General features: G+C 40.4%; 2 protein-coding genes across 4 annotated transcripts in view; one reads left to right on the forward strand and one right to left on the reverse strand.

Moving 5' to 3' along the window:
• Positions 1–13362: 13362 nt before the first annotated feature.
• SHISA3 (shisa family member 3) lies at positions 13363–14923 on the forward strand. The gene is made up of 2 exons (XM_034064805.1): positions 13363–13648; positions 14472–14923. The coding sequence occupies exons 1-2, from the start codon at positions 13363–13365 to the stop codon at positions 14921–14923; spliced, it is 738 nt and encodes a 245-aa protein (XP_033920696.1).
• A 10552-nt stretch (positions 14924–25475) lies between these two features.
• The window catches only part of ATP8A1 (ATPase phospholipid transporting 8A1), a 110338-nt gene continuing 109175 nt past the window's right edge, over positions 25476–26638 (reverse strand). For all 3 annotated transcript variants that reach the window (XM_034064721.1, XM_034064719.1, XM_034064720.1), the window contains 2 exons: positions 25966–26057; positions 25476–25573 (listed from right to left, as the gene is read on the reverse strand). In XM_034064721.1, coding sequence (XP_033920612.1) covers positions 25476–25573; positions 25966–26057 — 190 coding nt within the window. The remainder of the gene's footprint in view (positions 25574–25965; positions 26058–26638) is intronic.

Consider the following 26638-nt stretch of genomic DNA (forward strand, 5'->3'; position numbering starts at 1 on the left):
CTGAGCTGTGGTATTCAAACCAACATCAGAATGAATAAAAAAAGAACACAAGTTAAGTATCAGAACTAATGAAATATTTCATCATAAATTCACCAGTGGACATCTTACCTCACAAATAAATAAGTATAGAAAGAAAATGATCTCTACATTTACCTTGGTGTAACTTTGCACTTTTAGCTGAATGACAGAATTTGTAACTTTCTGCCCAGAATTTCATTATACATCTGCTTTTGAGAACATTTACTCATACAACTGTGATTGCCAGAGCAATCACACTTGCAGCCAAGCTACAAAATAATCCCCCACTTATGATTTGCCTATGCACAGAGGTCTAAGCACTCCAATAAAGGCAGCATTTAACAGTTCATCCTACTTCTATTGATGGAATTAATCAGGACAAACTGATGGTAAGGCAGGCTCCCCTCTTAATGAGCAGAGAATAGTAATGAGTTTTGCACACATAAGGAGGCACTATTTGATGCTGCTGACCTGTACAGCAAGGCAGAGATCAAACTTCTGTATAAACTTACTGGAGATGAGATTGGAACAAAACAAATAAGTTATGTGTATGATTAAGTCACCTCATGAATGAAGGTGGTCACAAAGGCCACCAGAATAAAAAAGTTTTGGCTCTAGCATGGTAAGAAAGCTGCTGCTCTGTGAACCTACAGATTTTCTGTGAAGATTCCTGTGTCACCAGTTCCCTGTTGCTCATGTGCCATAATTTCACCAGTGTGATGTGCAAGTTCAATCACACGGATGCTGCATGAATTAGGGTGATGTCTAATCCTTTATGTGTCTGTGCTGAGTCTCCACACGGCTGTGCAAGGAGCTGAGCAGATGTGTTCACTCCTCACACTTCCAACAGTTCTAAGTGCAGTGCTCTTTAGGTCTAGCTGATAATGAGATTACCTGTTACACTATTTCTTTAAAGGGACACAAAGAAGTCTTCACAAAAATCCTGAACATGCCTAATCTTTCACACCAAAGTGATGGGAATACTCTGCAGCATTCTTTGCATAAACTTGAAAAAGCACCAGGACAGGATGTTAATTCCCTTTTATGACTGCTGGTAAATGCAAGACAGAGAATACACATGTATCTATCTCAGAAGATGCATTAATAAATTTCATGAGTGTTTTAGGAATCTCAGATGACCAAAACCAAAAACTATGAAGTGACTTTTCATGATTTTCAAGACCAATAACTGTGTTTGTGTCTCAGTCTCAATGTAATTTCTCTGAGTAAATAAAAAGCCTCGGCTTGTACAATGAACTTGAGAATATGAAAAGTGACTACAATTTCAAACACGGCTTCCGTTAATAGAGTCACCCAAGTTTTGTTTTAGGAAACAATCGATAAAATCTGTTTGGTTGGTTAGTAAAAGGGTATTAGAGTGAGTATGCAAAATGTGCATCTTTGATTACAAGCCAATATAACAAAATGAGCTGCATTAGTAAAAATGAACCTGAGGGTTTTTTTGTTTTTTGTTTTTTGGTTTTTTTTTTTTACTGTGTTAGACTGCTGTATACCTAAGGGATATTTGATGGAGGGTGTGGGCCCTTATAAAACCTGTGAATGGTGTTGCATCTGCGGCTGAGAATGCTGATGACTGGGTAATGAAGGGAGAAATACCAGTGTTTTGTGCAAAGATGTGAGCTTATATCCTGTATGAACTCTTGGGGGTAAAGACCTTGCAATTTGCTAGCAGAGAATGTTGCAGAATACTTTCCTGATATATCAATTGAACCGTTAGGTGCTTGTGTAATAGAGTAATAATAATTAACCATATAGCATGTGAGCTGCAGAACGAAAGTTTAGGCTAAGAAAAAGACAAATGGGTGACTGCAGAGAAGTACAATAATCCATAACTTAAAAATTGTATTAAAGAGTGAAGCAGCTTTTGAGCAAATAAAAATATTCTCACAGAAATATAAGATTAACTCTTAATGAGGTTAATCTACATGGTGTTTAGATGTTTCACTCCTTGGTACTCTAAAGTGTATATGATTTGTGGTAAGTCTATTAATCAAACTGATGGAAGAATAAAATCTTAACATTCAGCCAGGAAGACATCAAGTCAATATCAAAATCATAACATTTTAAGTTAAAGCTGTCTATCTGGACTTTGGAAATGTTTAGACTACAGAACCAAAAGTTAGAAACCAAACATTTGAACTAAACTGATAACAAGTGATCATTAATTAAGAATGAAGTCAACAATCTGGCACCAAAGAAATTTCTGGGAACATGTGCCAAAAGTCTAAAGTAAGATGTCTAAAGTAAGTTCATAATAATTCATCATCAATTTGAGATGAGACAAGCTCACTGGAGGAAGCTATATGTGGATAATAAAGGGACTACAGGCAGTCTGTATGACTATGCACAGAGGTCTACGCACAGTATTAACTTCTGAGAAGGAGGCTAATGGGGACTCATGATTCAGCTAATTTAGGACTATTTTTTACAATTGGATAAGCAGTAATTTAGGGCTGAGGCTACTGTTATTGATGTTGTCAAAGATTTATATTGAGATGCTATCTAACTACTAAAACTAGCTCTTGAACCCAGTTGTGTCAGGCTGTGTTCCAGCACATATTGCCAACCCCTGTTTCACCTCCACTCTTGGTCTAAAACCCAGCAGTTTATTACTACAGGGAGTGTACTAACAGCTTCAGGAATCATGGAATCATAGAATAGGTTGGGTTGGAAAAGACCTTAAGATCATTTAGTTCCAACTCCCCTGCCATGGGCAGGTACACCTCACACTGAACTGTGTCACCTAAGGCTCTGTCCAGCCTTGCCTTGAATGTTGTCAGGGATGAAGCATTTACCACTTCTTTGGGCAATCTGTTCCAGTGCCTCACCACCCTCACAGTAAAGAACTTCATTTTATCTATCCTGAACTTCCCCTGTTTAAGTTTAAACCCATCAGTCCTTGTCCTATTGCTATAGTCCCTGATGAAGAGTCCCTCTCCAGCACCCTTGTAGGCCCCCTTTGGTTACTGGAAGGCTGCTATGAGGTCTTCACACAGCCCTCTCCAGGCTGAACAGCTCAAACTTCCTCAGCCTGTCTTCATATGGGAAGTTCTCAAGCCCCCTGATCATCCTTGTGGCCCTCCTCTGGGCTTGTTCCAACAGTTCCATGTAAACAGAAGTGAGATGTGCTCAGTTTATAGCTATCCAGTAGCAAAGATCCCAGCAGCCAGGTTATGTGCAGGGTATGCTCTGCTAGGCACTGCAGATTTTCAAGGAGCAATCCATAGGCTGCTGGTGGTCTGCAAGGCACTCAGAAGTGGGTAGCAAAGGCTGAAGTTGTATGTATCACTGGTTCTTCCTCTGTGACTACTTTTGCCCTATGAAATGGTTCCCAGTTTCTTTTAACCATCTACTGTCCTTCAAAAACTTCCTGAAGAGGATGGTTGTGCATAGCTTAGAAGACATAGGTGAGGAGCTGAAAGAGGAATCTGCAGTGATGTATTTTCTTCCGAGCTTTCTCACTTGCAAAAGGTAGCCCTGGAGGGATAGTAAAAAGCTGCCCATATGCTATTTATATAAGCTATGACCATGGCATACTGAGCACCCTCCTGTTTCTCTTCCCCAGGACCGTGTGACTCATCCCTGCAGAGCTGCTGGCTATGCCTGAGGAGATGCTTACAGTCTTGTATGGATGATTTGGACTTGGGGTTGGCCCAAGTGCAATCAGTGTAGATCATCCCAACCTTGCTCTGGGCAAATGCAAGCAGTGGGCAGTCGTGGCTGCTGGCAGGGAAGCGAGGTGAGTTGAGAGGCAGCTGGAGATACCCAGAGACAGGGGAAGAGTGGGGAGGGAGAGACCTCTAGTGTATGAAATATCCACTTCCACCAGCAACCGGAACCCGACGTGGTGCTGTCCACAACACCCCATGCAAACGGAGCTGCTGTGATGCTTGCAGCCTGATGCCCCTGCAGCAGCCTTCCCACCAGAAACGGGATGTATGCTCCTTCTGCCCTCTTTGATACTGTAAACAACGTCATCCAGAGAAATACTCTCCAAACTCTGTGTTAAGTCTCACTCCTCACACAACAGTAATGCACATTCTGTATCATAATGGCCTTTCTGCAGCACACGCTCTGCACCAACAGAAACTGCTGCCAGAAGAGGAGAGGCCATCATACGTTTTTGCTGATGAATACCGCCTCTTCTATCTCCCAGCGACAAACAGCTCCTGCAATACCCCCATCCTGCACCGTAGATGGCGGTGTGCAGTTACTTTGATTAGCATATTTACCTACTAGCTGCTTCCTTGACATTTGCTGGAAAACTACTTCAGTCAATAAACAGCAAAATTGATAGCATCTGAGACTATATTTAACCACTATTAATTTCATATCTGAAATAGGAGTATTTGTTAAGTGTTTGCTGTAAACTTTAGTGTATCATAAATCCAGTTGTTTTTATAGGTCATATCCCAGAAGAAATGTGAGCAGAGAGACTGAAATGTAGATAAGCAAAAGAAAATTTCCTCGGCTTGTTGTATATAAAAATAAAAAGTAATTAATTCCCCAAGCACATGACTACATTCAGCCTATGTGAATACATTCAAAGGCTAAATATTTTAAATCAATATTACTGCTCTCCAAAATAACAAATGTGCTCACAAAACATTTTATGAATTAACTCTTAGTTCTTTAAGATTAAGTCCTTTTTATGTTTCCTACATGGCAGAACATAGCCTGTACTGGTTCTGCATTCAAAGATGTTTTCCCACTCAATTTTTTCCTTATGTGACAATCAGATGTCACAACTGTGTTGCACCTATGCAGTGGTAATGCTCTAAACTGCAAAGGATGAAATTGGCTTGTGCAGACCCACTGTTTGTGTCATGAAGTACAGTTGATGCCAGCCAGGAGGATTTGAGCTGACTTTTCTTCCTTAAGGCTGGGCTTCAGGACAGTCATCTGATGATTAGTAACTAAGCATGAAGGAAGAAGTAAAGCTTTTATTCCTTCTCTTAAGCAGGAAAATTGGTGTGGAGAGCAAGATGAGAAAGGACAGAGTGTGCATGGATCTGTCTGGCTTGAGCAGAAGGCACTTGTAGGCTGACATCGGAGCCCCTAACAAGCCTCTAGGTTCAATGTTGCTGAGCAAGGCTTTTGCTTTCCACTCCAGCAGAGCCATAAGCAGAGGTGAGATGGCTATAAAGCACACTAGTAGCTGCCTGCTAAAAGTTCTCCAGTGGATAACTTGCCTGGAAGATTAACCACTGCAAACCAACTCAACTCCTCTCAAGCTGAGGCCTGGGAAGCAGTAGCAGGCTTGAGTTAGTGACACTGACTTCCCACTGAATGCACTGTTATTGCACTTGCATGAAAAAAGATGGAGGTGAAAGTGGTGCAGGCCCCTCAAGGAGCAGCCACAACATTTGAAAATCACTATTCACTAAACAACAGTGACAGAGAATTTGCTCACACACTTTGTGCCAGGGTTTTTGTGCCATCTTGCAGGCATCCTCCACCTGGGGAAAGGCTCATGTATTGCAGTTATTTGTGTGAAGGATGATGCAGGGGGAGCAAAGATGGGAGTATGTCGTATCATCTCTCCAGCTAAGGCAAGTCGGTTGGTGCATCAAGTTAGGCAACAGCTTAGTTGGTGTATCTTCCTTACCTTAGCTGGAGAGATGAGGTTGCTCCAGGGAAAACCAGTCAGACTGTGCACTGTGCCTGCAACTATTGAATCAGGTTTGTGGTGATGGCAAGAGCCAGTTTATAACTTACCAACTAGTTTGAGGTTGACAGGTCTTACAAGACAGCCAAACAGAACAGCCAAGTTTAGAAGAGAGTTGTGACGAGACCTGAGTGAATCAGGTGAGTGGACGACCCAAACGCAAATGAAATGCAGTGCCTGCAAATATAGGGATATTTGCAAATACCTTTTCTAGAGAGGCACATTCAAACTTCAATTTAGACACTTCACAGGACATTCAGTTCACTGTACTATTTCAGAAAAAAGACGACAGCTCAGTGAAGACATCTGCTCAGTGTTCAGCTGCCTTCAGAAAAATTGCCAGCAAAATCTCTCTAGAAGAGTGTTAGCGTGCCTGCACTAGGACTTGAGTTAAAGCCAGTCCCCAGTTATTACTCATACAAAGTTTAAAACTATTCTACATTGGACTCACTAGATAACACCTCTTTCCTGCACATAAACCTCATCTGGGTAAATTTCAGGAATGTGCACTTGAGACCAGAATCTCCAAATATTTCCTCTGTGTGTACCCTGATCAGCAATGCAGCTTGCTCACTGCGCAGGGGAGGTGAAGGTGGGGTTTCTGTGGGGCTTTTTTTACATCCCCTGAAGCAGTTATTGATGGCCAGAAAGATGAGTTTGGATTAGGTGAATGGCAGGACTCATCTTGTCAGGTATCCAGAAATGCAGCCTGTCAGGAGCAACAAGCAGTTGAGCGCAACTTGCAGCAACTCTGCAGTTACTCAAAATGGTGCCAGTTTAACCCAGTCCCTGACTTGCCTTAGACTGCAAGGGGCTAAGGTAAAACTCTTCTTTACATCTACTCACCTCCAGCAAGAACAAAGAATATGGGTTTCACTCTTTAAGTTCACCTAATCTTTCCTTCACTGATTGGATTATCATAAATATAGATCTAATTTATGTCATCAAATGCTATTTTTTTTGAGACCTGCCATATGCCTTATGTACTTTGGGAAATCCGATGTACACAGGAAAGGTTAAGAGTCATGCCAAAGACAGGACAAATACAAATATAAAACCTAAGCATCTTTTATGAACGTGCAATTATATAAATGCTAACCTGAATGGGTGTTCCTCATCTGGGTGAAACATAGTCTGAGGAAGCAGGTGTGAAGGGCCTGGACCAGATGAACAGAGGGTATGCTCCCAAATTCAAAGATGCAGAATTTGACCCTGATTTTTAGCATTGGATAGCAGCTATTTAATGCTCAGAATAATTTGGTTACAGCAGTAATACAAGTACATTTTAAATTCCTGATAGTTTAATAAAATTATCTAATTCATTGCTGGCTAAAGTGTTGGTTTAATTTACCAGGGTTAGTGCTACAAAGGAATTATTCTTTTAGATCCAGAGGATCCCCTGATGATGAGCTATTTGTGTAAAATTTTGATATGCTATAAAAATACTAGTGTTGGTTATTAACATGTCCTAAAGAACTAGCTCTCCCACAGTTCTGTAGAGGATACATCTTACTTAGGGCTTAAGGCATTCTATAACCAGTTCATCTGGAGATTTTACACAGTGATTGCCAGTTATTCTCATGCTTTACTCTCATGCTTTACTTCCATAATAATAAATGCATTCCTTCAAATTTAGGCACATGTTTATTAGGCACTCTGTTAATTAAGGATTGAAACAGAGCCCTCATATTCAGCAGCATTTATTTTGTAAAAAAAAAAAAAAGCATTGGTATGTATTCACTTTTTCTTTTTGAATGTTCAAATGTTCTTTTTCTCAGTGCAAGCGAAAAAAACTCCACAGCTGTTTTCATTCCCTGGTAAGGGACATCTTCTTTCTACACTCAAATGTCATGTTCTCTTACATCCTTTCACTTTTCCTTTTGTCATTAATTCTGTTGCAAGGAAAAAGAACCACACACTCTGCTGCAGAGCAAAGCAGGTCTGACTGATGCTGTCTCTCTCCTCTGACCTTTCTGTAGCACTATTCCTTAATATGACTACAGCACTAAACCTTCTGTTTGGGGGTAGGCAATTGCAGGTCAATAGCACAAAGCTTTCCAATTCTAGCTGCTAGGCTTGGTACTGTTTAAAAATGGTTACAGCTATGAAGGTTGCTGGAAAACATAGTTTACTAGCAATAACTCATTCTTTTTCTGCAAGTTACCAAGAAAGAGGTATATGCATGCTCAAAATGTGGCCACATTTCAATCTTCTTTTGTTGTCGAAACATGTTTAGTGCTTTGAAAATAACTGTTAGAAATAAAACAGCTAAAAAACCAAAAAATAACAAAAATAAATACACTTAATTTTTTAATTTTTTTTATTGGCTTCTGCAGCTCTAGTGGTTGGTATAGTTATGTTTGTTGGGTTTTGTTCCTTTTATCTAAACCAGAATTTGGAACTGTTGCTTCAGGAATTTGTTAATTAAACTAAAAGCAAATTAAGTACCTCTTCAGAAAACCCTTGCTCAGTAGCCATAAGACAGGCTATTTTTAGCCTCAGCTGGAATGAAGGAAGTGTAACTGCATGTTCCATAAGATCACCAATTCCTATCTCTTCTAGACATCTGTCCTTGCTCTTTGACTTGCAAATAGCTCTATGCACACCTGGATGCACCAGGTGCATCACTATGGTTGTATAGAAAGGATACATTCAGCGAATATAAGTTACTGTATGTGAGTCTCTTGATCTTTCATGACATGGTCTATATAGAACTCCAGTGTAGACATGAGTGACCTCATAAAAGGATAGATGGGGGGTGGCTAGGATAATATGTTCCCCAAACAGGGATGACTGCATTGCTAGCTTGAAAATTTCTTCTGCTCTTCATGACTTAGAAAGAGAATAATGACTTCTGATGTCTGAACCTGACTCCTCCACCTAGCAGTGCTACAGATATCAGATATGGAACATTACTGCGATATGAGTATATACACATCAAGATACCAGTAACCCAGCATCCTACTTCTTGAGTAACCCCGAGGCACTTACAGTGTGACTAATCTCACTTAATTTTGGCAATCATTAGGCTGAGATAGCCTGATTTGTACATTTTTCTCCAAAACCTGTAACCAGCTTTCTCAACGGGTTCGTTATGGGCAGGTGTAAGTAGCACTGCTTTTAACAGACTGCCCACATAACATTACCCTCAGGTATTCTTGAGAGAGTTCAGAAAACATGGTGGTATCCCTGACTGGGGTGAAAAACAAGGCAATGCTGGTCACATCCCAGAAGTATTTATTCAAAAATATATCCTAACATGTTGACTATCAGAGCTACAGCTCCCAACACAGACCAGACCAGAACAATCCCTCCATCCCAGGTGTGAAAGGATACTGAAAAAGAAAGCAAAAGAAAGAAGAAAAGTACCACATTTACACTCTATTCAGTCAACAAAAACACACTCTGTGCTTTTCGAGGTCCCTCTTAATTTGCTGATGTGGGCAACAGGATGAGGCTCTGCAGCCAGAGGAGGAGTGGAGACATGGCATTACCCTCGAGGTGCAGGGCAGAGGCATGACCCATTGCTCCCACCAACTGTCCCAGGCTGGGAGATGCATAGAATAATAAAATAATAGAACAGTTATGGTTGGAAAGGACCTTAAGATCATCTAGTTCCAACCCCCCTGCCATGGACAGGGGCACCTCACACTAAACCATATCACCCAAGGCTTCATCCAACCTGACCTTGAGCACTGCTAGGGATGGAGCATTCACAACTTCCCTGGGCAACCCATTCCAGTGCCTCAGCATCCTAACAGTAAAGAATTTCCTTCTTATATCCAATCTAAACTTCCCCTGTCTAAGTTTTAACCTATTACCCCTTGTCCTATCTGCTCCTGATGGCGAGTCCCTCCCCAGCATGTGGCCTGGCAGGTAGCCATCCCAGCCAGGCAGTCGCAGGAAAGGCTTTATTAACAACCAGATAAGAATATAGTTTTAGGGAGTGGCATCAGGTTTTAGTCTGCGCAGTCTTTATGTGCTTAATGAAGCAACTCACGTAGCTAAAGGGTTTACAATTTAGATGGTGAATAGTTTTATTTTTAAATAAGCAGCCTGCTTGCACCAGGCTGTTTTTAGAAGCTGGTAACTCAATTTAGCCTTTATGTTCTTAGAAATTCAAGACAATCTTTAATGAAGAGCTGGGATGAAATGACCAATCCTGATGGTGATATCAAGCAAAATACAAGCTGAGATTTAAGTGTGGCATTATTTATGAGTGTTTGGAAGGTCTGGTCTCTTCTCAGATTCTATTAGCCGAGCCAGTGTCCCAGGGCTTTACTGACATTGGTAATGCCCATCTAAAATGGTAACACAATTGGCTCTCATGCTAGAGCTTCCCAGGTCACTGACTTTTTTTATACACTAAAGGAACCCCAAAACTATCATAATGAAAACAGGGGAAAAAAAGAAAAGGAAAAAACCCACAAGTGTATTAAAATTATTAGTATGAACTATGAATCTGTTTAAGGAGATTTTAATATCTGTTTTTATAATCAATCTATTTGGCAGAAGTAAAATAATTACTGCATGCATGGATGCAGTAATTCCAGAAGTCATTTAAGAAAAATTGTTTGATCTTCCACTGAAGCATATGAGGAGCACTATAATGTGCTTTCCCCATGGGTTTGGTGTGGGGACAGTGAGAAAAGCCTGATGAATAGTAATACATTAAATGAGAATGAAATTATCTTCTCTGCTTCTTATATGACTAATCTCACCTTCATTAGTATTAATGTTAAGCTTTTAAACAACAGCAGTCAGAGCAATAGCTAGATGAGCTTTTAAAACCAGTGTTTTTCATTCAAAATTAATGATGACACATCACCTGGAAGCTGGAATGCTTCAGTTAAGAATAAGAAATAAGCAAAGCCAGCAGGCTTTTGCAGGAACATTACCTAACAAAAAGCAGTCTCAAAGTGAGGTACTCAGAGCCATCTGGTGTCCTCAGACTGCAGATGAAGGATGCTGCCCAAGTCTGCATGATATTTTTTCCTCTATTCTTCATTATTTGTGGGTTTAGTTTAAAGTAAATAACATAAATAGACACAAATGACTAGCATGTCAGACTCTTAAAGGATGCAACCTTTGCAAAAGGGGAGCAGAGCAAAAGTTTTTTTCTCTCTGAGTCAGAATGACCCAGTTCACCTCCAGTAGTCACATCACCACTTCACAGAACAAGCAAAAAATAAGCCCCAAAAGGTCAGTTAAGACCTTAGCAGCTCATAGGAAAACTGCTCATGTATCTTCAGACTTTCAAGGTTGGCTGTGTTTGCAAAAGCAGTACTGAAGTCTGCCTCTGATTTTTATTTGGCACAAGTCAGATAAATCCACTCAAGTGACTGAAATGCCATTTATCCACACAAAAATAAACCACCACACATGGACTTTCAAGCAAATATTTCAACCCTTACAGGATTTTTCCTGCAGGATGGGGTGATTTGGGATTCAAATAAAAGAAGGGCGATTGTGCCCGTTTGATGGAGACCCTGTACAGCTGCCATCAGCTTACACAAGAGGGGAGCAAAGAGTAGCCTCTGCCTAAGGGGGACTGACAAAGACAAACTTTACTCACCAGAGATGCAACACGGGGGAAATAAACCCAGGTCAAAATCTTGCTGATGTTTGTGGATGGGAAGCTCCCCTCCTTATACTCCCCCCAGCTCCCAATATCTCTGCAGTTCCTGCACTAGCTTAATATATAAATATATCAATATATAAATATATCTCAGACACATTTTTCCAAACTTTGATTTTTTTTTGGAGTCTGCTGAATTAGCAAGACCAACATATGAACTGTGACACATCTACTCAGCAAGTCCTACCGAATGTGGCTTTCCTGCAAGTCTGAGAGGACAGCTCTGTTGTCTGTCTGTCCTCTGCACCTGAGGACAGACAGCTAAATGTATCACGAGGACCTTATCAAGCTCTTGTGCCAAGCCTCATCTTGGTCAACAAAGAGATTCCTTTTGACCTTCCTGGAAGCTGGATTAGGCCTTTAAAAGCCTTACATGTTAAAACATTCCATGGAGGCTATGTTTGCTCTAAAACCACAGTGAAGTAAATGCAAAACTATATTAATATTTAACATTGGCCTGTAAAACTAGGAACTCAGAGTCAGGACAGCTGGTACAAGTTTAATTCACATCATGATTTCAAAATGAAAAATGCAGAATATCACATCTTCACGTTCAACAATCTACTTGTTTTTCTTTCATATCCAGTTTTGTTATTTCTATACCTACACCTGTTAAATAGCCATGAAAAATATTTGCATTCATGACAGTTTTTTGATTTGCTCTCCCTACCTGATAGTGTTGGTTACACTGAAAGAAATCAAAACAGAAAAAAAGGGTCAGACTGGAAAAAGAAAAAGAGAATAGATTAGTTAAAATAAAACCAAACACAAATATGGTGCGTGTGGACTGAATTTAGGGGTTGGCCAGAAGTCTAAGGTCTTGATAGATGGTTCTCGGTGTGCAGTTTTATTGCTGGTACACAGCACACTTTGTTCCTTTTGTTTCACTAAACCTGCCAACTTTGGAAATTAGTGACACGGGCATTCAAAATGTTTGACAAGTGGTCATACTCCGATATACATATTCATACCCCAGTGGTAAATGATGACAGGCAGCTTCAGATGCAGTAAAAATGAATTCTTTTGTTCAGCCCAACTTTAATACAACACTAGTCTCGTAAGCACTTCCACTGTTGAGGCAGGAGTGCCTCTTAGATAGCACACGGGGGAGACATCATTTAAAAAAATGCTTCTTTGCTTGAACCAGCAGTCCAAATCTGCTCAGTTAATTTTTTAAAAAAAATATATATTTTTTTCCTCTGGAATAAATGAATAAGCAGCTCCTTTTGTGGTTTTCCTGATGCTCAGTTACTTGCTATTATTCTTCCAGCAGAAAAAGGATCAAACTGTCATATGAACAGACGTGTTCCTCCTCCTCAGTCCCACACTCGCCCTTTCTCTTTGGAAAATGAAGGCGCTGGGCCTGGTGTTCGACTGAAAGAGGCTATAAATCTTCTGGGGATATGCTGCTATGTCTTTGCACATAAAAAGTGTCAAGGAAAGGAAACAGGTTAAAAAGCAAAGAGTAGTTGTAATAAATCATACGCTGTGCTTGAGTTTTTAACTCTTAGAAGGGCAGGGCCGTTTTCATACACTAACGAGGCAAGACACCCTTCTGCTCCGGGGCTCAGAGTAGCGGGAAGGCAAGGGGCACATTCAGGTGTGCCCGCATACCAGCTCCGTCCACTTGCAGCCCCCAAGCTGCCGAGGGGAAGCAGCCCCAGGAATGCAGCCGCTGATCCGGCCGCAGCCGCCGCTCCGGCCGGGCTCTGCCCCGTCCCACCGACAGGTACGGAGCGCGACCCGCCCATCCTCGGGCCAGGGGCGGCAGCGACGTGCTGGGCTCCGGCGAGTGGGAGCTCCCGTGGCGGAAGAGCGCGGACAGCGGTGAGACGGGGCGGCAGGTGAGGCGAGCGCGGACGCGGTGGGGCCGCCCCGCGGGGGCGCGGCAGCGGGGGGCCGGAGGGGGAGCTGCTCCTCACCGCCGGACGCGGCGCATGAGGCCCCGCACCGCTCCCGGGGCCGCCCCCTGCCTGCCCCGCCGGGGCGGGCGGGCGGCGGCGGCGGTGGCTGGGCGATGGCGGGGCGGCGGCGGGCGCTGCTGCTGCGCTGCCTCTTGCTGGGGCTGCTGGGCGGCAGCTGCGGCGGGCAGCCCGGCGGGGGCGAGTACTGCCACGGCTGGGTGGACGCGCAGGGCGGCTACCACGAGGGCTTCCAGTGCCCCGAGGGCTTCGACACGGCGGCCGCCACCATCTGCTGCGGCTCCTGCGCGCTGCGGTACTGCTGCGCTGCCGCCGAGGCACGCCTGGAGCAGGGCGGCTGCACCAACGACCGGGAGCCCCCCGACCCGGGAGTCACCGCCCGTGAGTGCCGGTCCCCGGGGCTGCCGGAGCCGGCCCGGATCGGCTCGGCCTGGCGCGGCGGGTGGGCAGGAGGTGGGCGCGGCTCCAGGTGCGCACCGGGAGGAGGCGCCGGATGCGCGAGGTTGGGAGCAGTGCGAGCGCCCCGGGATGCTCCTGGTGCGGTGGCTTCGCGGCCAAAAGCGCCACCAGCAGCTGGATCTATACTAACTTGAAGGCGCTTTTGTGTTTTAAGTTAGCACTGGGAAACTCAACCGCCCTTATTTAACTTCGTCTTTTCCCGGAGGTGCGGCTGGGCTCCTCTGGTGCTCTGCAGACACGACCCCAATGTGCAAGGGGCCATCGTTTTTTCAAAGAAAAGAAATCCGGCAGCGCACACCTAGACCACTTTCCGAAGTGGCACATTCTGTGCTTATTTTCCATGTTATGAGTGGGAGCGACTTAACAGCATCTGCAGTGTTTTGAGTTTAGCTTGCAGATTCAAGCTGTTAACATTGGACAGCCCCGGTGGTTTTGGGGGATGAGGGAGGAGAGATTGATTGTGATTCTTGTGTGAAGCCGAACTAGAACCAGCAAACAGGACATGGTGTAGACAGCTTTTACCACTGGTTACAGTTAAAACTGTCAACAGAAAGAAATTTTGAGTGGTATGTACAGGGTTTAAACTTTGATATTGTTCTACTGGTAATAGTTGAAAATGAGCAGCTTCTCAGGGTGTTAGTGGGACTGAAAAGATATGTGAAACTATGAACTTTATTTCTGCGCAGCAGACCTGTTACTTCCGTATGCTAATATGCACGGCTTTTCTTATTCTTTCTTCTCTCAGAACCAATCTACATTCCATTCCTCATTGTTGGATCGATATTTATTGCCTTCATTATCGTAGGCTCTCTGGTAGCAGTTTATTGTTGCACATGTTTAAGACCTAAACAGCCATCGCAGCCGATACGATTTTCTCTGAGGAGCTATCAGACCGAGACTCTTCCCATGATCCTGGCCTCGACGAGCTTCAGGACGCCATCGAGGCAGTCCAGTACTGCAACAAGTTCCAGTTCAACTGGCGGATCGGTGCGCCGGTTCTCCTTTCCCCGGGCAGAGCCAGGGTGCCTTGTGGCATCGCCACCTCCGCCGTACACATCTGGCTGCTTCCAGACAGCCCACACGGTGCACCTGACCCAGCCGTCGGGATTTGTGGTGTCGCCACCGTACTTTGGGTATCCTCTTCAACCAGAGCCTGCCCTGGCTGGGAAGAGCTGCTCTGATTTCAGTCAGAGCTGAAAGGAGTTGTGAAGGAGTAGTGCAGCCGTGGGAAGGATGTGGAGGGACTGCTGCTGTTGGGTGTCACACTGACATGATCAGTGGCTGCGGAGTTCAGAACTGTTCCTGTGGGTGAGTTGCCCTTGAAAAGTGCAAGATCTCGTTTGAGAAGCAAACTTGGATCACGCTAACAAATGTAGAATATTCCAAACAGTTGCTCTAAAAACTGATTGTCCAGTCTAATTTGTGCAGAACGAGTAGAAAAACCATTTGGTGGGTAAAGTTACTAATTTCATGGTGGTATAAATGACATTTTAACCCTGAATGCTAATAACTTAGTTAAGAAACGGTGGCTGCATTCCACTGATAATAATCAGACTAGTTCTATAGTGCAGCAAGATGCCTGAGAAGTAAGAGAGAACTTGTATTTACCAAGGATCCTGAAAACAGCTGACTTCTTCCCACTTCTATGAGCAGTGAATGTAAGAGGAAGAATTGTATTACAGCTATCAAAATGCTTAGGATTTTGAAAATATGCATAATATACTTGAACTTATGCTGCATATTTGTATTAGTAAACTTTAACTATGATCGATAAAACTAGTACTAATTAGGCTAGTTGGAAATGAATCAGTCCCAAGTAGCCAAATAATTGTTTGAGAGAAGCAGAAGGTATTCAGTGATATCACTAACAACTTCTCCACATAAAATCCTAAAAATGGTGTTATCTTAAAGCATTTCTCAGAAGGCAGTATTTATTGTTGGCTTTTTGCCCAGCAACATGTGTAAGTTGAACAAACTTATCATAAAGTTCTATGTAATATTAGCCATGTATAAAATGTAAAGACAAACTTGTAAATTAAAACGTATTTACAGCATTGACGACACTAATTATTTGGTAGTCACACACACAAGATTATCAATAAACTGTGTGATTGAAATGCTGTGTCATCTGTATGTCTCTGTACAGTGCTTGAAGAGCAAATTTTCACTTCGGTGTCATAACTATACTGTTTTTTTTCCTGTTAAAAATAGTTATTTTTTCTTTTGTAAATGATTTACATTGTTAACTGCACCTGTTGTGCAGATTTAATATATAAAATTCTGACTGTATAGTAAACTAACAGAGTAATTAATGTCTCTTATATGTAACTGCAGTAAAAATGTGGTAAAACCTACACTGATTAGTTGGGTATTTTAATTTAAAACATCCTGCCCTATGAAAAAATTTTGTTTGCCCTTCTACATTCCTTCACCCAAGTAAACCAACAAGCCAAATGGAAATGCATCTAAACCAAACACATGCAGCCAGCAAATGGAAAGTACACAAGAAAAAATGTAGTAATTAAAGGGCTTCTCTGTACACTTATTTTTGTGAGCAAACAAAGTCATTCTGTGTGTCAGAATCTACAGTATCAGGCTGAACTTTCCTATTTTATCAGCCCCAAACTCCCTGCGGGCAGATCTGTTGAAGTACATTATTGCTGAGCTGTTTCACAAGTACCAGTGTATTGGTGCATATTAAAATTACAGTACTTCTGCCCTGAATTACAGTATCTTTGTGTTTTAGAAAGCTTCATCGGATCTTCCTCAAGAGTTAAATAGATGTTTTTTTTCTGAACAGATATGGAACAATCAGTATCTCAGCATCCTGAAAAAAAATAATTTTGAAATAACCCTTTTAATATATTGCATAATTGACTTTACAATTCAACAGATACTACTACAGGAAATGTGATTTCTGAGCAGAAAGACAAGTTGTATATACAGCAAAGTTTTAAGCAATAGGCTTTAGTTTGAATGCTGTAATTGTTAATTTCAGCGTAAAATCATGATACACAGTAGTGTACACGTTTTATAAAAATCTGAAAAGTGTATTCAAAAAAGTATATTTCAAGTATTGGGTATTTTCAAGTATTGGTAAAAAAGTGTATTTCAATTACTCAGGAAATTAATTGAAAGGTGTTTTTTCTTGCAATTTTTTAGAGAAACAATCTTCAAGGAAGGGGGTGGGTAAATGTTTACCCACCTTTGGTGATGTTTCATCGGACGCCGCACATTTTGCATGGATAAGAAATACGTTCATCAAGTAACTTATGGAAAAATAATTTAATATTTCAACAGATATCAGCGCTGTTGTTTGGAAGCATTCCATGAGACCTGCTGATTGTTTTTAGCTAAGAAGGTGTAATTTTATGTACTTTTTGATTAAAGAGCGATGAGTGATCAAGGCACTGACACAGGTGGTGGGTAGCTGAAAGTTTGTATTCTCCTCAAAGAAGTACACAGTGAAGTCAGGAGCTGGACTCAGTAACTGCCAGTTAACATTTGTCTGTGTGTGCTGAACAGGCCAGGCTGCCTCACATCATGGTCTCAGTGGGCTCTACAGCAGATTTAGTCATGTTTGAACACAGGGACAGATTTTTGCTACACTTGTGTGCAGTCTTACAGATTTTAATGATCATTCAGCTTAAGTCAGGGCTGTGAAGTTTGCTGTGCAGTGTGAAACTCAGCGTAGCAGGAAAGACCACTCTGAGCTACTTCCTTTCCTTTCCTGCCTTGATGCTGCATAATGGGCTTGACCTCATAAAATGCTTGAAGAACTTGACACACAGGAACAATTTCATTGAACCAGACTTCTGTAAGCCTCTTAAGTTTACAGAGTGCTAAGCACTTTTCAGGTTGAGAGCCAGAGTGCAATAAATCCTGCAGATGGGGGTCTGAGGCTGGGAAAGATCAGGTATAGTTAAAATAGCTGCATAGGTTTACCTGTGAAGCAAGTGGGGTGAGGATTTTGCACCATGTGCAAATCGAAGAGTCTGTAAATTAAGAAGAATCTATATTGTAGATGTACATATTCATGTAGCTACAGTGGCAGTGACCTCTGTGACTGAAAGGAGAGGAAAGGAGGTGGCCCACAAGTCCGTGAACAAAAAAACTTGTTGCCTGTGCCAGTAGTTTCCAACCCAGATGGGTTCAGCTGAGAATGCTAAACTTCTTTCTTAGTGAAAAGGACCTGTTTATACTAGGTGCTTCTATGATTTATAGGAAATAGTAATTTTTGTGCAACTTGAGACAGAACACTGATCCAGTTTTAATGACTAATGAAGCAGTTTGAAGGGTTAGATGGGTGCTGAACTAAAAGCAGTTGCTTGTTATCAGAAGTAACATTTATACAGTACTTGATTTACTGACATGTTTATTTTTTAACAAAGTAGGTTTAAGTGTTTCTGTTATAGTACTGGAGTTAGATTATGCTCTTTTTGCTAGAGTGACACCAATCTACAACAAATTAAAACAAAAAAAGAATCACACCCATGAAACTGATTATTGTAATTGCCCACATTATGCACAAAATCATTTGATTTGATTTGGTGATAATGGCATGTATGAAACTCAAGCCTTCTGTGAGCAACAAGTAATAGGGACATGAATTAGATCAGCTGATTGTGTTTTTACACTGTGGGCTTCATCAGTGTGTCATCTTCAAAATGCATCAGAACTCTTCAGTGCCAGGAAAAACATTACATGTACTTGCAAGAATGTCCTGCAGGTTTTATTTGTAATTTGGTAAGCAGTACAGTACATGGCTATGTAAAGCAGGGGGAATTACAGACCAGTCAGTCTCACCTCTGTGCCTGACAAAATCTGGGAGCAGATTCTCCTGGAAGACATGATAAGGCACATGAAAAACAACAAGGTGCTTGGTGACAGCCAGCATGGCTTCACTAAGGGAAAATCTTGCCTGACTAATCTGGTGGCCATGCATGATGGGGATATGGAACTGATGGACAGGGGTAGAGCAGTTGATGTCATCTACCTGGACTTGTTCAAAGCGTTTGACACTGTCCCACATGACATCCTTGTCTCTATATTGAAGAGACATCAGTTTGATAGGTGGACCACTCGGTGGATAAAGAACTGGCTGGGTGGCCACACTCAAAGAGTTGTGGTGAATGGTTCAATGTCCGGCTGGAGACCAGTAATGAGTGGTGCCCCTCAGGGATCGGTGTCAGGATCGGTCTTGTTCAACATCTTTGTTGGTGACATGGACAGTGGGATTGAGTGTGCCCTCAGCAAGTTTGCTAATGACACCAAGCTGTGTGGTTCTGTTGATACGCTAGAGGGAAGGAATGCCATCCAGAGGGACCTTGACACACTTGTGAGGTGGGCTGATGCCAACCTCATGAAGTTTAACCATGACAAGTGCAAGGTCCTGCACCTGGGTCGGAGCAATCCCAGGCACATCTACAGGTTGGGCAAAAGGGATATTCATTGTAGTCCTGAGGAGAAGGACTTGGGGGTGCTGGTCAATGAGAAACTTTGGCTTCAGTGTGCCCTCACAGACCAGAAACCAACTGTATTCTGGGCTGCAACAAAAGAAGTGTGACCAGCAGGTTGAAGGAGGTGATCCTGCCCCTCTACTCTGCTCTCGTGAGACCTCACTTGGAGTATTGTGTGCAGTTCTGGTGTCCTCAACATAAAAAGACATGGAACTGTCAGAACAATTCCAGAGGAGGGCCACGAGGATGATCAGGGGACTGGAGCACCTCCCATATGAAGACAGGCTGAGAAAGTTGGGGCTGTTCAACCTGGAGAAGAGAAGGCTGCGTGGAGACCTCATAGCAGCCTTCCAGTATCTGAAGGGGGCCTACAGGGATGGTGGTGAGGGACTATTCATTAAGGACTGTAGTGACAGGACAAGGGGCAATGGGTTCAAACTACAACAGGGGAATTTAAGGTTGGATATAAGGAAGAAGTTCTTTACTGTTAGGGTGGTGAGGTACTGGAATGGGTTGCCCAGCGGGGTAGTGAATGCTCCATCCCTGGCAGTGTTCAAGACCAGGTTGGATGAAGCCTTGGGTGATATGGTTTAGTGTGAGGTGTCCCTGCCCATGGCAGGGGGGTTGGAGCTAGATGATCTTGAGGTCCGTTCTAACCCTAATTATTCTATGATTTTATGGATTATTTGCAATAATAAACCCACTGGAATAACAATAAAAAAGTGACAATGTCCAAAGTATTTTGTCACTACTATTCAGTTACAGCTTGACCATGACATTAAGGAGATGGAATCAATTTTCAGTGCTGTTTTTCTGCGTGTTGTGGTGTGCTGTTTGGACTTAAACTACTCTGAACAGAGCTTCTGTTTTTTGGGACGCACACACACACACTACTGTGCCACAAAAATCACATAAACAGTGTTTGATTCACAATTACATTGAGTCTGTAATTCCATGTTAGGCTGTATTCATTAGCAAAGGCAGAAGAAGAAATGCCTTTCTATTTTGTTTTTTTTTTTTTTTTTAATTTTCTCCATCTTGTGCATACTTAGGGGCTGTGGTGTACATCAGGTTAGTGAAAGGATTTAGCCTAAAAATAACATCTGCCATCAAGAAAAGAGGGAAAGGATTTGAAATGGAGTCTGGATCATTATAAACTGGATTATAACCCGAGGAATTTCATTGGCCTCGTAAATGCTAGTGCAATATACACAGTGACATATCATGAGGTGGAATCTCTGTAAAGCAGTGTTACCATTAAATACTGGGTATGAGGAAACTAACGCATTAAAGATGGATCTGTTATTGAACCTGCCTTGACAGAATACAACATCTAGAAAATAAATTAATTGTTGAGTGTACATAAAGAATCAGTCACCTACCTACAACCAAAACTCAGCTTAGGTTTGGGTATATGGCAGGAGGTTGGAACTTGTTGATCTTAAGGTCCTTTCCAACCCTAACTATTCTATGATTCTTTATTAATTTTTATTCATTTGGTGGGCACCATTGCGGGACAGAATCACCTGCTATTATCATAGCCAAAGGATAGCATATTTATCACAACCATCTGGAAAAGGAAATGATAGTTTATTTCCACTCTATCATTGTTGTGCTGCATACTTGTCTTTTAAAATACGCTATCGCCACCACACTATGTTAGGGATCTGCTGCAAATCACTGAATGGCAGACTCTTGTTCTCCCCCAATCCTTTTTTTTTTTAACTTTTTCTGGACTTCACATGAGAACTGAAAAAGGCATCTCAAAATAGGTGTTTAGAAAAAAACCCAACCAAAACCTTAAAACCATTTTCTTTTTCAGTTTACCTTACCATAAGAATTCATTGGCATTTGTGAAATGCTATATTTAATATATCCCATTTTAAAGAATTCTAAAATAAGAGTGCTGGCATACATGTTCTCCTTTGAAAGTAATTGCTACCATTTACAACAAATCAGTTCAACAAAACTTCTTCATTTAATGGCAAAGTTTATTCATTTTTTAACAATTAAAAGACGAAACATTTAAAATTTGCAGTTCAAAACATGCACATTCACCAAATGCGAAATGACATGTAACACTGCATGGACCTGAACGTGTTACTAAAAGAGAGGAACTATTTAAAAAACACAGTGCATTTAACATCCAATTAAAACTAAACCTGAGAAGCTACCATAAACACCGAGTCAAAAAGTCTTCATTCATGCAGCTTCATAATTTCCACAACAGTTTCAGCAGTAATGGCTTAGTGGAGCTGTAAAACTTCACTTTACCTTGAATGCAAATTTTGCTATTACAGGCTGACCACTTTCTGCAGCGGTTTATACATACCACACACCGAAAATCTTGATGAAAAGTTATGCTGAAATAAAAAACCCAATATTAATGCATTTATGGCTTCTATTCTACAATAAAGAAACACCATATAATATGATTTAAAAAAAAAAAACTTGTTCTGGTCACAGCTTTGCAATAACAAATCACTATATGAAAATGCTTTCATATAAGTTAAAGTATCAACCCTCCAAAGTGCTCAACTTGGCACATCATTGCTTAGATGAGTAGTCCTTATACTCACAGTCCAGTTGAAGCCTATGTGAGTAACGGTTTGCATAAGCAGGAACCAGGTTTGGAATGCTAAAATATTCCTTTGTTTAATAAAGATCTATTGGTTAACAGCGAGGAAAGTGGGGGAGTGAGGGCAGAGGGGGAGAAGGAGAAACTCATTTGTTGAGTTTTGTTACCAGTGAAAACATCTACTACCAAGAAGGTTGAACTGACAAACTCATTTGCTTACATAGTGCTAGCTTCTTGATATATTATGAGCAGACTTTTAATGAAGGCATTGCAAAACAAGGAACAGCAACCACCATGCACTGCCTCAGAACACTTACTTAGAAATATTGCCTCATGCAGACAGAATGATAAATCCATCAGAACTACAAATACTTTTACACAATACATAAGAAAAAAGGGGAAAAAAACTTCTCTCCTTAAATTTAACACATATTCGAAATGACTCATCATTTAAGATGGGTTTAAATGTAACAAAAGAAGTCTTAAGACACTTAACACGCATCTTCGTAACTCTATGAATTTTATGGATGCATGTGGACATACAGGAATCTTCAGCTATCTTTTAGTGTTTCAAAATATTTATCATTTGATACAAATAGAATGATGACTAAGTATAAATCTGTTGAAACTGCTTTGCAAAAATAAGTGTAAAATTAGGAAATGGCAAGAAAAAATTCCAAATACAAATTACCAATAGGTTTCTTAAAATTTGTGTCCTGTTATTTACTTTTTTGACTCCTTTATATATATAGGTATATATTTAAAAATAATCAAGCAACAGTATTTATGTAAGATACCCGATTTCTAAGTGACACTGGTTCAATCTTTTGCTGGACGTTTTTAATACTAACTTGTAATCGTTATGCAGTGCACAAGAAAGAGATGGAAAAGTCCATGTGAATTCTGTATTTAATACACATCTGAATGTTCAGGCAGTAAGAACAGAGGCATTGTTATGAGCATTTTTGCCTAAACTGTTTTTTCTTTAAACAAACACCTGCACAATGCCCTTATTTTAACAAAGATAGGATGTACTAACAGGATGGTAATAGATTATATTACTGTGTATTCAACATGAAAATAAAGTGCATATTGTATACTTGACCTGATTTAAAAATAGGCACACATAGCTAAAATTATCTTATATTTTAAAATGGAATTGTATGAGTAATCAAAAACAGAACTGCCACATTGTCTTTTTCCTATTTCCAAGTGGTATCTTCCAACCACTAATTACCAGAAAAAGTAGAGAGATAGGAGAAAATCCCATGATTATCCTAGAAAACTTAAATTACAGTCTAAATTTAGTATCTTAGAGCTGTTTGAGTTGCTTTCCTTCTTTTTAAGATAGTTAAACTGGGGATATACTGTGTGCTATTCTCCACAAACTGTATTACAATAGTGAGATATAATTTTATTTCAAAAGAGACCATGTACATTTCTCATTGTAAATATTTTACAATGCATTTTAGTCATTTTTCTGCAAAATCAGCTGGTAAACTATTTAGAATAAAAAAAACAGTAATAAAAATAAATTTGGATTGAGTCACTTTATATGAGTTAAGTACACTGAAAGATTATAAAGAAGCAACACTGTCATGGTTAATTTCAGAAATGTTTTGAAGTTGGTCATTGTCCCTTGGATGACAGAAAATAGGAATCCCCATTTTAGGAAAGGGGCATGCCCCCAAATATTTTCTTGCCTTAGGTCAAGTGATCTGGCCCTCCCATATTGATCCATCTATTTATCTATGCCTGAAATGGCTTTTCTGAAAGCAGTTCTTGTCTGCATGACTGACTGGCAGTACTGTTTCTAGTGGGATACGTTCCTTTTGTCCCTGTAGCTTCTGTTTAAAGATCACTCCGGGAAACTGAGAGGAAGACATTGCATAACATGCATATGAAATGCAGACTGCCTTCCCATTGATACGCCTTCCTAAATATGTACTTTCATACCATGCTTTTTGTTGGGCTTTCCATGTGTATTTGTAAGTTTCTTTTAGAGCAGAAGAAAATCTGATAGTGCAATAAAGTTATGTGTTCAGTTTGATGAAAGGCAAGGACGTAGGGTCACCTTTAGTAAGTATATGACTAATGAAGGAGGGCAGCGAAAAGATGGGATTGGATGAGTTGTTACTTTTGAGTTGAAAGTGGATGATTTGGAGAGAAAGAGGAAATTCTTTATTTAACAGATCATTGGGGATGCCATTGTTCTGTTTTTCCATCTAGTTGATCTCCACTCAAAGAAAAGAGAGAGAATCTCTGTGCAGTGCACAGAAATGCAATTAAAAATAAAACGAACTGCTACTATAGAAAAATTATTTTAAATGTGATTATGGTGGCTTTTAGACTTAGAATTAAACATGGACTAAAAAGCTACAAGATTTAACTGAATTCTGAAGTTAAAGTAGCTTTTCTTTGTTTGAAACCTGATGGTTGCTGGATAGTAAGCTAAGAAATACCAATACTACTTTAAAAAGTTACCACAATGTTCTCATTTAACACCTCCCTCTTTTTTTTTTTTTTGCTTTTTTTCCTAAAATCAAGTGTGCAACTCTTTCTATAGCCATTTCCTCTTCATTTTTAATTAAAGGTGAGAGCATATAGGTATTCTGCATGACCGGTAAGTTGTAAAGAGTCTGCTGCAATATATTTCACACCTTTATAGGAAGTGGCTTTAGTGCAAATAAAACAGTACTTATCACAGACTAGCAAAGGGCATGCTTTGCTCTCTATTTCAATGTATGCATTTCGAATAATCTTAGTATAAAAATGTTGAAAATTGAATTTTTTTTAAAAAATAAGTTAAAACAAACTTTCTTTTGAACCTACAGTATAAGCAGATACAATTAAGCATTGCAAAAATAAAGTTTGCTAAAGGGAAGTAAGGCAGAGCAATTCTTAAAAATTGGGCAAAATAATATGTGTACTCACTTTTACAAGGTGGCAGCCATTTTCAACATATGCAATACTAAATGAAAGTAAGGGGAAAGCTTCTGTAAGGCCAAAGGTGCAAAGACTTGCAGTTTTGAAAGCAAATGCCATAAAGGCCACTCAAATTTGACTCACTGTAGTATAAATCTTTCTCCTCAAGTGTGGAGACTCAAGCATGCAGTTCTGAGATCAGGACTGGAGTTAATTTCCTTTCAAATTATTTCTAACAACAGAAAATTTATGGAACTTCTTTGGCAAACGTTTTTAGATTAGCTTGACACAAACATCTATAAACCTCTTGACCCAAAATCTTTCTTAAAGAAGGTGAATTAACACCATTGAGATACTTTTTTTCAGCACTTGTTGAAATCAAAGACTTTTTATCAACTGTATTTAAATATATTAACACTTAAAAACCTTCACAGATGCTAATGGTCTATCAATGTAAAATATGTTTAGCGTTCCGACCATTGCCTTCTATGACCAGTACAGATTCAACTTCATTGTAAAATAAGCAAGCTGGCAAGATACAAGATAAATTCCAATCTGTTTACAAAGGCTAAGCAAATACTTGTTAAAAAATTTAGAGATGGTGTGTTACAGTATAGTTGCACAGTGCTTATGTCTACTGAGTACACAAATCCAATCTTTATGGAACAAGACCATCATAGATCTTTAGATCTCAGATAACTGGGCCATGGTTGCAGCTCCCAGCCAAGATCTAGTAGTCTGTCTCACAAAAGTAACTCCTAAGACCCAAATCTTGAGCTGTGTTTCTTCACCATTCCTCAGGCCTTTGTTTTGTTGTATCGTAAGCTCGTATTACTTCGGACTGGGAAACTATTCCATTTTCATCTTGAGAGAAGGCATAGCCATCTGCAGATATGAAACAAAATAGGAACCAATTAAGTGCTGATCTGAGTTTTTGTTGAAGCTTTAATAAAAAGCTCTTAACAAAGGTCAAGAAAAGAGAAGAATAAACCTCTTTTCAGCACTTAGTAGCTAGAAAACCCATGACATTTCTTACATATTTTTTCATGTATAGAACAGCAGAAAGAACTGTGCATACAGTATTGTAGGAATGATGAGAAACCTACAAAAAGGCAAAGAACATGGTCTATTGGGTTTAGGATACTTCATCTTTACTATAAAAAATGTGATAGATAGAGTTTCACTTCTATAGTATTAATGAGGACATTAACTTCTATCTGATTTTTAATTTACTTATTAAAGTTTTATTTAAAATTTTAATTTATTAATTAACTTACGAAGCAAGTTTTGCTGCAGAGAGTCAGAGCGATACAAGTTCACGTGGTTCTTCTTAAAAACATTCTTCAGTAGTTGCGCTCTCTCACTTAAGCTAGAAAGAAAGTGAAGGTATGAAAACTACTTATTAATTACAGTATCCCTCTGTCGTGGAGTCTGTTAAATGGGAATTAATTATTAAAAGTGTCCATTACCCTTTTTAATTATGCCTGAACTAATTATTAAAAATGTTATTAAAAGTGTGTGTGAAGGCAGATTCTGAAGTCCAGATTCCTGGTGAAATTTTTGCTCTTCACAGTACAGGCAAAACATGTGTTTGAAGCATTTGTGTGCTGACAATGCAAATTAATGAATAATATTGTAAACATTTCAGTGTGACTCCTCTAGAAACATGCAGTATAAATGGAAGGCACTGGGCTCCTTGACATAGCATGGCCTGATTAGTGCCAGGCTGTATTATAAGTCTTTTTCTTATAGAAGAAAATGCTTTTATAGTACCCTAAAGGGAGGGCAAAAGAGATGAAGGTAAAGTGACATCTGTGGCTATCAGCTATATATACAGAAACATACTAGTTCCATGACAAGTGTTTTAGCAAGGTGTATTACCCATGAAACCTCAGAAGGTGTTTTTCTGGATGTCATATTTAAGTAACAGACTACTATAACTACTAGAGG

This window comes from Melopsittacus undulatus, chromosome 7 (genome assembly GCF_012275295.1).
Source record: "Melopsittacus undulatus isolate bMelUnd1 chromosome 7, bMelUnd1.mat.Z, whole genome shotgun sequence".
In the NCBI taxonomy this organism is placed as follows: domain Eukaryota; kingdom Metazoa; phylum Chordata; class Aves; order Psittaciformes; family Psittaculidae; genus Melopsittacus; species Melopsittacus undulatus.

Coding starts and splice junctions, on each gene's coding strand:
- SHISA3 (XM_034064805.1), top strand. CDS start 13,363: ATGGCGGGGCGGCGGCGGGCGCTGCTGCTGCGCTGCCTCTTGCTGGGG. Junction 13,649..14,471: donor CGACCCGGGAGTCACCGCCC/GTGAGTGCCGGT, acceptor TTCTTCTCTCAG/AACCAATCTACATTCCATTC.